General features: G+C 33.9%; 1 protein-coding gene across 1 annotated transcript in view; it reads right to left on the reverse strand.

Annotated features, from left to right (window-relative positions):
- The window catches only part of LOC115416894 (RNA-binding protein with multiple splicing-like), a gene marked incomplete at its 5' end in the record, with an annotated part of 43939 nt that extends 28676 nt beyond the window's left edge, over positions 1-15263 (reverse strand). The window contains 2 exons of the mRNA XM_030130767.1: positions 7332-7394; positions 15225-15263. Of these exons, the coding sequence (XP_029986627.1) occupies positions 7332-7394; positions 15225-15263 (102 nt within the window). The remainder of the gene's footprint in view (positions 1-7331; positions 7395-15224) is intronic.
- Positions 15264-17753: the final 2490 nt, after the last annotated feature.

Raw genomic sequence — 17753 nt, forward strand, 5'->3', positions numbered from 1 at the left:
AAAACGGAGAGCCGATGTGTATTTTTAGGTCGTTTTTAAGTCTTTTAACCCTTTCATGCATAGTGGTCACTACAGTGGACAGCTATTCTCCAGCTGTTCTCTTATATATTCATGGGTTTAGTCATTGTAGTTCCACATCAGCCAACACAGTGGACACTTATGCATCATCTTATAAACTGCAATTCATACCATTACTGTAACTTTGCTGTTCTTCATTGGTTCTTGAGTGGAAATCAATTGTTAATTGTTATTTTTTGTATATTATCTCCCTGAAGTGAGTAATAACTAGTATTATAATATGTTAAAATGTGAGAAAACATCAGATTAGCTGCATTAAACATGGTTTCATGTCACTGTTTTCATATCACTTTATGATATTGGGTTTTAAATAAATGTTTCTTTGCTTCAAGAATAAAATTCATGGTGTAGCTGAGTGGACATTTTTGTAAATCTATGAAAAAAAAACCTCAATCTCATTGTTTTTTTCATGCCTAAGGAGGAATAAAAACACTAAAAAAAACCAAAAAAAAAACAAACCCAAAATCCTCAACTGAGGTTCTCATAATTCATGCATGAAAGGGTTAATGTTTCCAAGTTTTTCGTCTTTTTTTGCGTCTTTTACCATTAGTTTGCAACCATAAATAACCAACAACCAGATGAACAATCAGACTTGAAACTCAAAAAAGAAAAAAAAGGGTTTAACACTTAGCATCATAGTTATCAATATCTATTAATGTTAAACTTTTATTTGATTCAAATGTATGACTGTATGCCCCATGTGGAATGGATTTTAACGCGATAAATGTTATCCCAATAGTTGGATGCAATAATGCAGTATGAAATAATTTTGATATACATTTTTTTTCATCATTAGGCTTTAATTTGTTCATCATTTGTTAAATGAAATGCTCAGTTTGAAATTATTTTCTTCATTTTAAATATAAAATTAGCAAAATCAGCACTAAAATGTGAAAACGGAGAGCTGATGTGGATTTTTAGGTCGTCATGTCTCGTTAAGTCTTTTATTGTTTCCATCATTTTCCTCTTTTGTTGCATCTTTTACATAGTTTTTGTCTATTATAATTAGTTTGCAACCATGAATAACCAACAACTAGATGAAAAATCAGCCTTGAAACTCAAAACAGCTGTTCTTTTTTTCTTCTATTATTTGATTTTTTTATTTGTGTATTGTTTATTATTATTATTATTTTTGTTTTTTTCTTCCATATGTTTGGTATTATGTCTGTGACTGAAATAAACTAAACTGAACTGAAAAACAGAAAGAAGTGGTTCAACACTTAGCGTAACAGTTATGAATATCTATTAATGTTAAACTTTTATTTGATCAAAATTTATAACTGTATGTAACATCTGGAACGGGTTCTAATGCTATAAATGTTATCTCAAATTTTTTTCAGTTCGATGTCAAAAATTATCCCAATAAATGTCAGATGGGTTTGTGTTTGTCTTTCTACTGGAATGAGAAATCTGTCTGCCATTAAAAATAATTTATTTAACTTTTTTACACAATGGAAAATTAAATTGCAACAATTATTTTATGGTCCATCTACAGACTGAAGATGTTTTAAATACTTTTAAAAGGGACAAATGTATTAATGTAGCAAAAATAATTAACAAGTTAGATGATAGTAGCAGTGAACAACTTGATAGCTATGATTGATTAATAGGTTAGCACTTATGCTAACTTATGCTAACTATTGTCCAAGTTTAATGGCCTTGCAACACAATAATATTTTTCCATTTCCAGATCCAGATTCATTTCCAGATCTGTCTTGGTGGAGGTCTGCGCTCTCCGAGTGCTTTTCTTCTTTATGGTTTGTGTTAGTGCTAGCTAACTCCATAATTTAGCTAAGGCTAGCTAGAGGTGTGTTTAGGCAATTGGGGAAAAGTATTATTAGATTTTTTTTGACAATTAAGAAAACTAAGGATGTTATGATCAATTCACACATTAGAAATCAAAAATATCATTACATTTCATCACATATATTACACATTGGTCTTTTAATTAATGGCTTGCCCTTTAAAATCAAGCTAAATGTAAGATATTTAAGAAATATTAATTCCTTTGCCCGTAAGTAGCTGGGATAGGCTCCAAGCGACCCCTGTGACCCTAGTGAGGATAAAGCGGGTTCAGATAATGAATGAATGAATTAATGAATGAATTAATGCACAAGGATGATTTTTTTTAGGGATGACTAATTTAGTGTATCTATATCTGTTAAATGGAAATCGAGGAGAGTTACTACGACAGGAAACATATCACATCCTTTACAGACAAAGTATGCAATATTCAGGTGTGCTTGTATGTTTTTTTGAGGTTTGTGTTGGTGCTAGCTAACACCATAATTAAGCTAAGGCTAGCTAGAGATGTGTTGAGGCACTTGGAGAAAAATATCTTTATATTTTTAGATCGTGTTATGATCAATTCCCACATTAGAAACCAAAAATATGATTAAATTTTATCACATATATTACACACTGATCCTTTAATTCATGGTTTGCCCTTCAATATCAAGCTAAATGCAAGATGTTTTAAGAAATATTAATGCACAAGGATGATATTTTATATTTTAATCACATCCTTTTACAGGTAAAGTATGCAATATTCATGTGTGCTTGTATGGTTTTTGAGGTTTGTGTTGGTGCTAGCTAACGCCATAATTAAGCTAAGGCTAGCTAGAAGTGTGTTGAGACACTTGGGAAAAAATATCTTAGAATTTTTCTTTAGATCTTTAGATTAAGGACGTTATGATCAATTCACACATTAGAAATCAAAAACATCATTAAATTTTATCACACATATTATACGTTGATCCTTTAATTCGGGGGTGTCAAACTCATTTTAGTTCAGCGGCCACATTCAGCTAAATTTGACCTGAAGTGGGCCGGACCAGTAAAATAATAACATAATAATATATAAATAATGTCAACTCCAAACTGTTTTAGAGCATAAAAAGTAAATTTACATTATGAAAGATTTACATCTACAAACCATCCTTTCAAAAGATGTGAATAACATGAACAAACTGAAAAAATAAGTGTAATTTTAACAATATTCTGCCTCAGTTTATCATTTACACATGTACATTATAACTTACAGATCACAGTGGCTCTACAAATACACAAAACATTTAATAACAGACAGAATATTGTTAAAATTACACTTACTTCTCTTAAGACATTTCAGCTTGTTCGTATTTATTCAGGTTATTCACATTTTTTTTGCAAAACTAATCTTTGTTTTAGTGTAAATACATGAAAATATTTACATTTATAAAGAGAAAAATTTGGAGTTGTCATTATTTATATGTTATTATGATAGTATTTGACTGGTCCTGCCCACTTGAGATTGAATTGGTCTGAATGTGGAACCTGAACTAAAAGGATTGTTAATATATTTGTGTAATTTTCACCTTGTCTTTTATTCCTGATACAGTATTTTTATTTTTTATTGGACTGTCTTCTCTCTGTAGCACTTTGAGATTCTGCTGAATGAAAAGTGCTTTACAAATGCAATTTATTATTATTATTATTATTATTATTATTATTATTATTATTATTATTATTATTATTATTATTATTAATTTTTGCATTTCACAAATTCATCCTAAGGGCCAGACTGGACCCTTTGGCGGGCCAGATTTGGCGCCTGGGCCACATGTTTGACACCTGTGCTTTAATTCATGGCTTGCCCTTTAAAATCAAGCTAAATGTAAGATGTTTTAAGAAATATTAATGCACAAGTACGATATTTTTTAGGGATGACTGTAATTTAGTGCGAGGATCTACATCTGTTACATGGAAATCGAGGAGAGTTACTACAACAGGAATCAAATCCCATCCTTTCTTTGCTTTTAGTCTGTCTTTCCCACATTTCAATATGCAGATACATGTTTGCAAAAATCTGGCTTATCTCCATACGACCCCCGGGACGTAGCTTTCCCCGAAAAAACAAGAGCGCTGTTGAATTCTCAGCCCCTCTGAGTGATTCTATGGAAACAGTCTGACTATTGTTGGCTCATAATAAGATGATAATTTCTCTCCTTTCTTCAACTCTCTGTCTCTGCCTTTGATGCACACCAACATGTCGACATCTGAAAGTTGACAGATTCTGCTGGCATCGCGGTGATAAAACTGATGCTTTTTCTGTGACAAAGAGATCAATAAAAAAAAAAAATCAAGAAGGCCGGTTCATATCTAGACATGTTACAACACAAAACTGGAAAACAAAGCTGTGTGAGAGCTTATACTTTTGTTTCAAGAAATAAAACCCTGCGAGTATTTGCCTCATCAAGGATTTCTACCGAGCTCAAATAAGTGAGATTAAAATTAAACCCTAGATCAATATCTTCTATTTATATGTGGAAGCAGAGCTAATTTTCCTGCGCTTGACCTTGCAGGATCTACAGCAAAGCTTAAAGAAAATAAGAAAAACACAAGAAGTGGTTAGAGCAGTTTTTGTCAAAAGGAGGTATGTGAAATATTTTGGGAAAAATACATTTAATAAGTCAACATGTACTGAATACAAAAGAAATAATGAGAATTAATGCTGAAAAATACATTCATATAATACAACTGACACTTCAACTTTTATTGTCAATCATGTTGTTTAAACTTTGCCAATGTTTTAAGAACATTTCTATGTTATATTATTTAAGATGAGTTTATTTGAGTAATTAAGTAATTATTTTTGGCTGACGAAAGGTTAATTTATTAATTAATTAGTGCATTTTTGATCCTCTGATACAGTTCGTTTCTTTACTTTCTTGTTAAATTCCACTGGTATTTTCAGTTGAATAACCTCTCAGCTGGCATGTCTGTTTCTGCACATAATATCTGACACCATGGCAACGTGGCCCTATTGTTTATCTGTTGCTAGGTAACCCACTTCAATGATTCTGGGCATTGCTATTGTAAGGCTATTCTATTCCAAAATTACAAATATCTCCTAAAATACTGGTCCTATCAACTTGCCACTTTCGCTAGTCTCTTCCTTGACCATAAATACATAAATATGCCAAACTGTAGCTGTCAGCTCTGTATGGATTTTGTGTGATGCCCAAGACACACACAGAGTCCACTTCCCTTTTATAATATAGGATGACCAGTTCATTGATTTTTCTTTTCAATGGAAGAGGGGACTTTTCAGTTTATATTTTGCACACATTTACTTATAACAATCTGTTATTTTTAATATATTACATTAAATATCTGTTGTTTGTTTACAAAGTTTTGAAAATATAAACAGACACCATTGGCAGAGGAAGAAATTTTGCCTCATCTTTTTCAATCAATAATGCTGAAGTGAGAGTTGGGGGTACTTAAAAAAAAGTATATTTCAGGGGGTACTCCACTGTAAAAAGCTTGAGAACCACTGGTCTAAAATACATGTTCATTTCACATTACTTGTGATTTTATTAGTGATGTTAAACAATTACAATTTTGAATCATTAATCACAGGGTTGCTGTGGATTCATTTCCATTAATCACGATTAAACATCATTAATTTTTAATCTATATTAATCGCGTTTCATTTTGCATGAGCAAACAGACTCAAGAAAGAAGGGAATATATATATGTATATATGCACTTAACGTGTTTATAAAACACCTTTAACATTTTCAACAAAACAGCTTGCTAAAACTGTTCCGTCTTGGTTTTTTTGTCCTCATATTTCCATCCAGAGGACCAACATGCTGTTTAGTGTCTTCCATCTTTATGGGTTGGTTCTGCTGCCTGTCACTACCAGATCAACTGCCCATTTGTTCATGTGTGACGCTAACTCTACTTGGACAAACTGACCTAAATGCGTTGGCAGAGACATTCACAGTTAGTCTGTGCTCCAGATGGGTTAACTGCATTAAAAATTTTAATCAGTTTAATCATGATGATGGATTAATCTGTGTTAACACATTCATTTTGGCAGCCCTAGTTTTTATGTATATTTTATGTATGCTTCTTGGATATTTTTTGCCACTTATGGTCAAGGAACCAAATATGGCAACTTCATTAATCTTGATTTTTTTTACATGACAGTAAAAATTTTTGAAAATTTTCACAAAAGTAATAAAGTCTTGTTTTGTCTTGCAATAACAGACTAATATTGAGTATTTTTATGAGTGTTCTTTAAAGGGTTAATCCAGCTGTAGTTTTGACCATTGACCACAAAAACTGGTTATCCCTCTGGTATCCGGGTGAGCCTTTTAGGCACACTTTGCACTTCGTTTTAAAAAACTTCATATGATTTTTCACAATTTAAATAAAGTCAGAATTCAAAAGTTGTTCATTTTTGCATGATCTTTAAAATTCTGGCCACCAACTAAAATGTGCACATTGTAACAAAAGAAAATTACAAGACTAGCATCTGTCTCCCAAGTGTGCCAAAAACGCACTATTTCTTCCATTTGATATGTACGATTAGGGCTGACCTTGATTCACAAAAATAAAATCAAATTAGAGCAGAAAAACAAATCAATATATAATATTTAATAGTTTGATTTGTAGGTGTGCATTTTACGCACACTTGGTGACAGATGCTAGTATTTTTGAACATTTGACCCAGCGCCAAAAACAATAATGCAAATTAACCAATTTTGGAGTTAATCACTGACATATGACAGGCTGCAAAAATCAAATAATATGTAATCCACTTTTTATGTAGTATACTGAAAAAAATAATTTTTTTTTTTTGGTTTTTTGCATCCCAAAAAAAAAAGGTTTGTTTACATTACAAACACGGCATTTAAAGGGTAAAAAATATGACAATTATTGAGTATTTGGTATTTTTATTTACGGCTCAAGTTGATGAAATAGAAAAAAAGTGTAAAAGAATTAAAAACAAACTGTATGAAATTTTTTTTGGCATTATTCCACAAGTGTGCGAAAAAGGCACACTTGGTGCTTAGTAAGGGCCTTGCTGGACGGGATACCAGAGGGTTAAATATGTGACGTTTACAAAGTTTCGAAAATAAAAACAGACACCTTTGGTACAGGAAAAAATTTTACCTCATTTTTTCAATCAGTAACGCTGAAGCAAGAATTGAGGGTACTTTGCTTAAAAAAAAAAGTACATTTCATGGGGTACTCCACTGTAAAAAGTCTGAGAACCACTTGTTTAGAGGCTGTGCTTTAGCTCATCTTTCCTGCCTTTTTACGGTTTTCTAAATGCGATAGAAACTGTAGGAACAGTCTGGATCTCCCTGATACCGAATGCACATAAGGCAAAGGAAAGATGCAAATCCTAGACATCACAGGATACGCTAGCGCTGAGCTGGTTGTTGCAAGGAGCGTGGAGAGGGCATGACACTTACGTTCAAGGCATTCTTAGCAGCCTCCGCCTCTGATCGACTGTCAAAGCTGACAAACCCCACTGGCTGGGGAGACAAGAAGACAGAAGAAAAAGAAAGAAACATGGTTTAAGGCAGAAAACTGAGTCGGCATTTCTGTCTGAGTGACATAGACATGTTGCTTTTATTTCATTATTTCACTTCTTCTATCATAACCACCCTGCCTGCCTCTCTTTCACTTTTCTCGCTTCTGTTTATAAAAAGCAAGAGAAAAGAGAAAAGAGGGGGGTGAAACGCAGCTTGGACGCTTACATTTTACAAGCAGAGTTCATGGTTCGGCTCCCCTATGCCCAAAAAAGGGCAACGTGGGAGAGGGAAAGTACTAGGAGATAGAGAGGGGAGAAAAAAAAAGCTGAAAAAGGGAAAGAAATGAAGAGAGGAAAAGGACACAAAGGGAGGGGGTGGGAGGTGGGATGGGGTGGGGGTGGGGGTGGGGGGTCCCGGGAGGAAAAAACAAGAGAAAAAGAAGAAGAAAGAGGGAAGAAAAGGTTGAAGGTGAGACTAAAAAATCAAAAGAAAGAGAATCAAGGGAAGGGAGTGATGTTGAAAATGGTTTGGAGGACCTCCCTGTACAGGCCTGTTAGCCGCTAATACATTTCCCTTCACATCTATTTCACCTGCACTTGTTTTATATTCAGAGGACATCGCTTTGGAGCCGCTGTCCGCTGCAGTAAAAGGTGAAGCAAAGCAAAGAAAGTACAAAGATGGAGTTGGAAGCTGTCTGTTTCCTAACCAGTGCTGCAGATATGGGGAAAAAAAAACACAAAAAAACAAAAAAAAAAAACACCATCATCGCTGTGTGAGGAGAAAGTGAATTCTCTGAACATGTTTCTCCCGAGGGGTCACGCTGCTGCTGCTGCTGCGACTGATCTGAAAAAGCAGTGTAGGGTTATGGGAATTTTGTACAACCGACGAAGGAAAAGGAAAAAAAAAAAAAAAAAAAAAAAGAGCGAGTGAAGACGTCAGGAGGAAGAAGTGTAGCTGGAATATAAATAGAAAGGGTCTGAGTTCTGCCTCTTGCTATATATGGAGATGACTGTGTGTTCTTTGACTGCGGAGGAATAGATCGATTGATTTATGGGACGATTGTCATTGGCGTTGCTCACGACGACGGTCACAACGAGCACTTTGTGAGATCAGTTTGTGTAGAAAACGGGAATAATAATAATAATAACAGTTGTGGGACAGGGTGGAGTTTGTAAAGTCCAAAGTGCACAGAAACTAGGAGTGTGTATCGGCAAGAATCTGGTGATATGATACAAATCACAATACGAGGATCACAATACGATATATCACAATATATCATGATACTGTTAAAAAGGCATGTTTTTGTTTGTTTCTTTTTTTAAATGATTATTTCCTTGAAGAATTGAATTACACCCAGAAATCTGCACAAATACTAAACACATTTTTATTTGATCACAACAGGATCTAATGCTATATCACAAATTTTCCTGTGTTAAAACTTAAATTATGTTTTACAGACATTACAGTTTAAGATCCCGCTCAAATGTTCATATTCTATTAGCTAACAACTAACATCATAACATTATTTTTGTGCAATCCCAACAAAGGGATTAACATTATTTAATAAAAGAGTGTTAAATAACATAGATATAAATATAAACCAAAAATTAAAACAATAAAACAAAAATGAACCTCCACAATATCTGCATTTGAATAAATTCCGAAAAATATAGATACAGTACTTTGTAATATCAACACAATATTGTGAATGAAATATCACGATATATTGCAGAACCGATATCTCTTACACCCCTAACAGAAACACACTTATTCATTACATGTACAGACCACATGCTACACTTTAGCAGGACTGAATCTGGAATAGTGTAAACATTAGTCAGATATCGGATGACTAGTGTGTAAGGATATTATTGTCAGAAAATAGTCGAAGTCTGGTGTGCATCCTGGGACTTAACCCTATAATGCCAAACCGTATCATATTTGATATACATGAGTTTTGAAGCCCTCTACATGATGAGTGTCATATTTTTTGTCTTAAAAAACCTAATGTATACAATTAGATACATACAATACACAGATAATCCACCAGGGGGGAGGAATTCGTTCACCAGAGGCCTGTTCCAGTGACACTACAAGATGGTCATTAGTGGCTTTTCCATTGGACATCTGCTCAAAATGTTACCAATATTTACGAAATGTCGAAAAAAGAGAAGTGCGTAATGTCGGTTTTTCCATTAAATCACAAATGTGATGATTTGTTTAGTTATTATCGCAAGATGACACGAAGAGGTCATTCCATAAACGTGGCAACGAACGTAAATATGGTGTTGATTTACAGATAATTCATTATTTTTATTACTAGCGGTATTGTACCCGTGGTACCATTGTATGATAGCATGAGAGGCTAAAATGGCCCAGCATACATCACAACATTTCAATGTGGACATAAATTGTGCGTAGTAGATACTCAGGTAATGTTTCTATTCATTTGGCGAGTTTGGCGGCGATCGGGCCTGTGAAGATCTGTGGTGAGGTCAGACTCGCTTCGAGGTGAGCTGGGACCAGGTCTGTCGTAAGCTGGGACCCTGTTAAAATGGCCCAGCATACCTCACAACATTTGAATACGGACATAAAATTGTGTCTAGTAGATAGTCAGGTAATGTTTCTATTCATTCGGCCAGTTTGGCGGCGATCGTGGCCTTTGAAGGCTGAGGAAAACCCGTACAAACGCCCTCCTGTGCTGCAACATCGATCGGACGGACGGACACCGGATGGACACGGAACATGCACTATATTAGGTTAATTACACCTCTATCTCGTACTAAATTTAAAAATAATTGGGTTTCCTGGTGTGTCCACACATACGCGACATGTTTCTTCTTCTTTGCTTGGTGTACGTCTGTCAGCATCCGGTATTTTAATTCACCTGACTCTAGTTGCGAAGAAAGGTCTTTCCATCGCAGTTTTGCATGATATACCATTTGCACTACGCCCGAAAAAACCACCTCTTCCCAGCGCAAAAACTTTTAATCGAAAAATGAGACTTGGCAAAATTGCGATTTTTCCATTAGGTAAATTTTTATGCGCAAGTTATATTTGCGCAATTGAAAAGTCAATGGAAAAGCGACTACTAATGAGGAAGGAGGCCAGGAACTTTACCAGTTTTGAAAAAGAATTACCAATTTGTTAGACATGTTTGTGTTCTATTATGTTTTGTTTGTTCAAAAATATTATATTTGAGCATTGAGACCTGATGTATCAAATATGATACAAAATTGAAACTCATACATGAAAATTGATATTTGAAAAAACAAATCTGGGGGGGTGTTCAGAAGGACCAATAAAGGCTCCAATTTCAAAGAACTGGAATTTTCTGTCAATGATTTAATGGTTCAGGCTTTACAGGATTAACTTCCCAAAATAAGAATGGTGGTCTTTGAGAGGGATCGCATTGGAATTAGGCATCTATTTACACATTTTCAAGGTTAAATTCAAGCACTTTTAACCCACAAAGACCTAGTGCGAATTTTGTGGCAGTTTCCAAATGAATTTTTCTCTCTATTTAACTTTTCTTAAATGATTTATCACCATTTATTACAATAGTATTTTCAGTATTTTTGCATTTTCCATGTGTAAATCCTGTATTTTCCTATATTTAATTTAGACGTTCATGAAAACCCACAGTAGATTCAAGGGTTATTATATCAAAATACAGAAAACTGCACAAAAACTGACTTTTTGACTGACTTTCAATATCAGAATTTAAAACCAAGTGCGTCCATCCACTGTCATTGATCCAACTCTATGGGTTTTACTGGTGAATCAATGTTGCAGAAGATGACAGTGTTTCCATGGTAATATGGAGCTTCAGAACGTCATCTGAGTCACATCTGATGACCATGAAAAGACGACAAACTGTATTTTACACCAATTATTTCAACATATTAATAGGTTTAGTGGTTCGGAACTTATTAAACATTTAGATCCGTAGATGATTTTGGTTCCAGTAGCTGCTTGGGTCTTTATGGGTTAATGGTCATCTTCACATTTTTCCAGCACTGGGTTAAAATACATATGTCCAAAAATACATATACTCATGATTATTAGTTCACTTTTATCACAGTGATGTACACTGTATTATGCTCTAAGCAGCTAAAATTATGTTTCATAATAGCAAAACACTTTTTTTTTTTTTTTCCGAAAAAGGCCCAATCACACAATACCAAAGATTAACCCGTAAAGACCCAGTGTTACTTTTATGGCAGCTCCCAAATGAATTTTTCCTCTATATTTAACCTTCCTTAAGTAATTTATCATCATTTATTGTCATATTATCCAGTGAAATTCCGGTATTTTCTTGTATTTAATTTACTGATCATGTAGATGTTCATAAAAGCTCAGATTAAAGTTAAGGGTTATTATGTCAAAAACAGAGAAAACTGATGAAAAGGTTAGTTTTTCCGCAAAAATACTGCTAACTGAATGTAAAAACAAGTGTGTCCATCCACTGTCATTGATCCAACTCCATGGGTTTTACTGGTGACTCAATGTTGTAGAAGATGACGGTGTTTCCATGGTAACTACGGAGCCTCTGAACGTCCATATGAGTCATATCTGATGACAATGAAAAGATGACAAACTGTATTTTACACCAATTATTTCAACATATTAATAGGTTTAGTGGTTCAGAACTTATTAAATAGTTTAGATCAGTAATGGTTTTGGACGATGGTGGCTGTTTGGGTCTTCAAGGGTTAAGTAAACAGTAGAAGAAATAGAACATCCTGTAACTGTTTTCCCATTTGAAGTGGATGCGATGTATTTTTCCACAGATTAGGATGAGGAATCATTTGCTCACATCAGTCCACAGTATGTGTTGTAATACCGGATATTTTATCATCCTGTCATAGTATCAGCTACTGCAGAAACATGGCAGACTCCATGGAAGCAACGACACATATAATAAGCTCACTGTGAGGCAACAAAAACACAATAATTCTTATTTTAGCCCATAAAGACCCAAACAGCCACTGCTGATCAAAACCATCCACTGATCTAAATGTTTAATAACTTCTTAACCACTAATCCGATTAATACATGTAAATAATTGGTGTAAAATACAGTTTGTCATCTTTTCATGGTCATCAGATATGACCCATTTGGACGTTCAGAGGCTCTGTAGTTACCATGGAAACACTGTCATCTTCTACAACACTGATTTACCATAACAACCCATGGAGTTGGATCAATGACAGTGGATGGAAATGGTTGTTTTCATGTTCAGTTAATGACATATTTTACTGAAAGTCACTTTTTTCAGTTTTCTCTGTTTCCTGATATAATAAACCTCAACTCTAATCTGAGCTTTTATGATCAGTGAATTAAATATAGTGAAAATACCTGGTTTTCGCTGGGTAATATTACAATAAATGGTAACAAATTACTTAGAAAGGTTAACCCTTTCATGCATGAACTATGAGAACTTTAGTCCACTTTTTTTTTTTTTTGAGTGATTTTATTCCTCTAAGCATGAAAAAAAAATGCAATTGATTTTTTTTTTTTTTTTTTTTTATGAACCTATTTTTCGTGGAGTTACAAAAATGTCCACTCATCTGGACACCATGCATTTAAATTTTGAAGCAAATAAACATTTATTTAAAAAAAAAATCATTATCAGAAAGTGATAAACTGTGTGAAAACTATGAAATAAAAACATTTTTAATGCCACTAATTGCTAAATTGCTAGTTTTCCCAAATTTTATCATACTCTAATATTAGTTATTACTTTTCATGGAGATAATATCTTCCTGAGACCCAAGAAATTGACAGTTTTAGCTTTTTTACTTAAAAAAAATTGTCTTAATTGGAAACTGCATAATGCAATAGTTTTTTCAGATACATTTTTGGAATTATTTTTATTGATTGATTGATTTTTTTAATGGAATGTCCTTCGCAATAGACAGAATTTTTAAACTGAAACTGTCAAACTTATGTCCCCTACAGAGGACAAAATGTATTGCTGGGTTTCAGGAAGATATGCAAAAGAAACCCCCCAAAAAAAACCTTTTTTTCCCCAGAAAACTGTTAATTACAGTCTAATAACAATTAGCAATTGATTTACACTAAAACATATTACTGCAGATCAGGTTTATCAAGAACAGCAAAGTTACAGTAATTGTATGAATTGAAGTGTTTGGGATGATGCACGAGTGTCCACTGTGTTGTCTGATATGGAACTAAAACAACAAAACCCATGAATATACAAGAGAACAACTGTCCACTGGAGTGACCACTGTGCATGAAAGGGTTAAATACAGAGAAAAAAAAAATCATTTTGGTACTACAATAAAAGTAACACTGGGTCTTTATGGGTTAATGATATATTTGCTGAGAAAGTCACTTTTTGTTCATTTTTTTCTATTTCTGATATAATAACCCTCAACTTTAATCTGAGCTTTTATGAACATCTACATGATCAGTTAATAAAATAGAGGATAATACCTGACTATCCCTTAAAAAATGCTAAATTCAGAGGGTAATATTATAATAAATGGTAATAAATCACTTAAAGGTTAAATCTAGAAAAAAAATTCATTTGGGAACTGCCATGAAAGTATCACTGGGTCTCTATGGGTTAATGATATATTTGCTGAAAAAGTCACTTTTTGTTCATTTTCCTCCGTTTCTGATATAATACCCGCAACTTTAATCTGAGCTTTTATGAACACCTACATGATCAGTAAATTAAATACAAGAAAATACCTGATTTTCACTGAAAAATATAAAGTACAGAGGATAATATTATAATAAATGATACAATAAATCACTTAACAAAGGTTAAATGTCGAGAAAAATTCATTTGGGACGTGCCATAATAGTATCACTAGGTCTCTATGGGTTAAGCTGATTGCACACTAATAAAAACATAATTATGATATTACGTCAAATGCTTTTTTAGACTGGTCATTATTTAAAAATGCCTGCAGCAAAAATAGTAGCAGCGTTAGTCAGAAGCAACGCATTAATCTGAGCAGTCGCTAAAGATAACCACACTAAACTGAACTGGATGATTTGAAAATATGAGGTTTACTGAAACAGATGATAATTAGTTTTTAAAGCTTTTGGCACTACTTCCTAACACACAAAAAAAAAGAAAAAAAGAAATAAATGAAGAAGAAAATTCCCAAACCGTGCAAAGGGATTTTACTTGTTGCAAAGAATTTCACTTCTAGAAAAAAGCTTTCCTTTGTTCTTAGTTTTTAAGGTTTTACTTTGAGCATATTGGATCTAATTCGGCTAAACCCTTCTAATGAGCGTGTCATGTCTTTATGGGATATGGCGTAATGTGCTAATAAGTACACTGACATGAAGCTAAATTGCTTAACTCTGAACATGGACACCTGCCAGCTGAGCTCATTTTCAGTCCTGAACCCCTGGAGGCTAAACTCAACGTCAGTTCTGCTCTTGTCAAAATGCTTCCTTTGACACCTCAAAATTCTTCTCTGTCTCCCCTCCCATCTCTGTACATCCCACCGGAGTTGACTGACTGTGACTATAAGAAGAGTATCTGATTGCCAAAGGCAAGTTGGTGCAACACTTTTTCCTATCCCCCCTGCCAGTAAACTTTTTTCTTTTCTTTCTATTCCAGGTACTTCCTGATGAAAGGTGCTAATCCTTCATAGTCAACAGCCCAATAACACCAAGGGGGGGGGAAGGAGTAAGGAGAGACGAAAAAGAATTAAAGGTGTTGATGTGCAAGAAATAGTGCAATGCAAACAGTAAAAGCAGGATGAACGGCTGACTGACGCCTTCATTCACTTTAGTGTCTTTGCTGTGAAACATAGTGTTCAGTGTGTGTCTGCAGCGTACCTGTTTAGAGGTGAGTTTTATCAAGGAGCCTTCATAGCCCTGAAACAAAAGCAAAACAGGCAATTAACAAGGAAAACAGACTTAATTTGAAAGTAAATGAGCAGATATTCCAGTCACTTTAACCCTTTATAAGACACTCATAAATACTCCTTAAGTTCAAAATAAACATTACTGAGTTTCTTGGGAAAACCACAGTAAATTATTATAATTGTATAACAAATCAAAGTGGTTTCTTGGTACATTTCCAGATGCTAAGCTAATGTAACCATGACAATTCAGCATAAAGACAGAAAAGAATGAAGAATAAGGACAAATCTGGAAACTGAACTAAAATAAAACAAGATAGTGACAAATACATGGTAACCTTTATATACTTTTACAGGGTGGGGAAGCAAAATTTACAATGAACATTAGTTGTTTTTTCTCAGCAGGCACTGTGTCAATTGTTTTGAAACCAAACATATATTGATGTCATAATCATACCTAACACTATTATCCATACCTTTTCAGAAACTTTTGCCCATATGAGTAATCAGGAAAGCAAACGTCAAAGAGTGTGTGATTTGCTGAATGCACTCGTCACACCAAAGGAGATTTCAAAAATAGTTGGAGTGTCCATAAAGACTGTTTAGAATGGAAAGAAGAGAATGACTATGAGCAAAACTATTACGAGAAAGTCTGGAAGATACTATTAAAGAAGAATGGGAGAAGTCGTCACCCGAATATTTGAGGAACACTTGCGCAAGTTTCAGGAAGCGTGTGAAGGCAGTTATTGAGAAAGAAGGAGGATACATAGAATAAAAACATTTTCTATTATGTACATTTTCTTGTGGCAAATAAATTCTCATGACTTTCAATAAACTAACTGGTCATACACTGTCTTTCAATCTCTGCCTCAAAATATTGTAAATTTTGCTTCCCCACCCTGTATATTTCTTGACTTAGTATCTTATTATCTTGTGGCGATGGTGTCATTTTTATGGTATAACAAGTACTTTTACAGCAAAACTAAAACACTTTCATTAATTCTGACATGTTATCAGTCGGTAAACATCTAAAACAGGGGTCTCAAACATGCGGCCCGGGGGCCAAATGCGGCTGCCAAAGGTTCCAATCCGGCCTGTGGGATGAGTTTGGATTCCATAGTCAAGGCCGTCGAACTCATTTTAGTTCAGGTTCCACGTACAGACCTATATGATGTCAAGTAAAATAATAGCATAATAACCTACAAAAAAATAATGATTCCATATTTTGTTCTCGGTTTGATGTGAAAAAAATATTACATTATGCCGATAAACTTCAAATTTTTGTCTGTTTTAGTGCAAAAAATAACATTACATTATGAAAATATTTACATTTACAAACTATCCTGTAACAATAAAATGTGAATAACCTGAACAAATATGAACAACTGGAAATGTCTAAAGAAAATCCAGCACAATTTTAACCATTTTCTGCCTGTTATTAAGTGTTTAATGTCTTTGTAGATATGATCCATAATGCACATGTAGAAATGATAAGTTGAGGCACAGTATGGTTAACCATACTATCCAGCAAGGCCTTTACTAAGCACCAAGTGTGCCTTTTTGGCACACTTGTGGAATAAGTCAAAAAAAAATTTCATATAGTTTGTTTTTAATTCTTTTACACTTTTTTCTATTTCATCAACTTGAGCTGTAAATAAAATACCAAATACTCAATAACTGTCACATTTTTAACCCTTTAAATGCCGTGTTTGTAATCTAAACAAACCATTTTTTTGGATGCAAAAAACACTAAAAATTATTTTTTTTCAATATACTACAAAAAGTGGATCACATATTACTTGATTTTTTCATCCTGGCATATGTCAATGATTAACTCCAACATTGGTTAATTTGCATTATTATTTTTGGTGCTAGGTCAAATGTTCAAAAATACTAGCATCTGTCACCAAGTGTGCCAAAAATGCACACCTATAAATCAAAGTATTAAATATTATATATTGATTGATTTTTCTGGTCCAATTTGATTTTATTTTTGTAAATCAAGGTCAGCCCTAATCATACAAATCAAATAGAGGAAATCGTGCGTTTTAGGCACACTTGGGAGACAGATGCTAGTCTTGTAATTTTCTTTTGTTTACAATGTGCAATTTTTAGTTGGTGGGCAGATTTTAAAGATCATGCAAAAATGAACAACTTTTGAATTCTAACCTTATTTAAATTGTGAAAAATCATATGAAGTTTTTTAAAACGAAGTGCAAAGTGTGCCTAAAAGGCTCACCCGGATACCGGAGGGTTAAAATTGCGCTTATTTTTCTTAAGAAATTTCAGTTTTTTCAGGTTATTCACATCTTTTTTGTTTGGATAGTTTATAAAATTAGTATTTTCATAATTTAATGTGTTTTTTGCACTAAAACAAACACAAAAATTTGGAGTTGTCATTATTTATGAGTTATTTATTATTTTACTGGTCTGGCCCACTGGAGATCAAATTGGGCTGAATGTGGGACCTGAAAGAAAATGAGTTTGAGACCCCTGATCTAAA

The sequence above is a fragment of the Sphaeramia orbicularis genome, unplaced genomic scaffold (assembly GCF_902148855.1).
Source record: "Sphaeramia orbicularis unplaced genomic scaffold, fSphaOr1.1, whole genome shotgun sequence".
NCBI lineage: Eukaryota > Metazoa > Chordata > Actinopteri > Kurtiformes > Apogonidae > Sphaeramia > Sphaeramia orbicularis.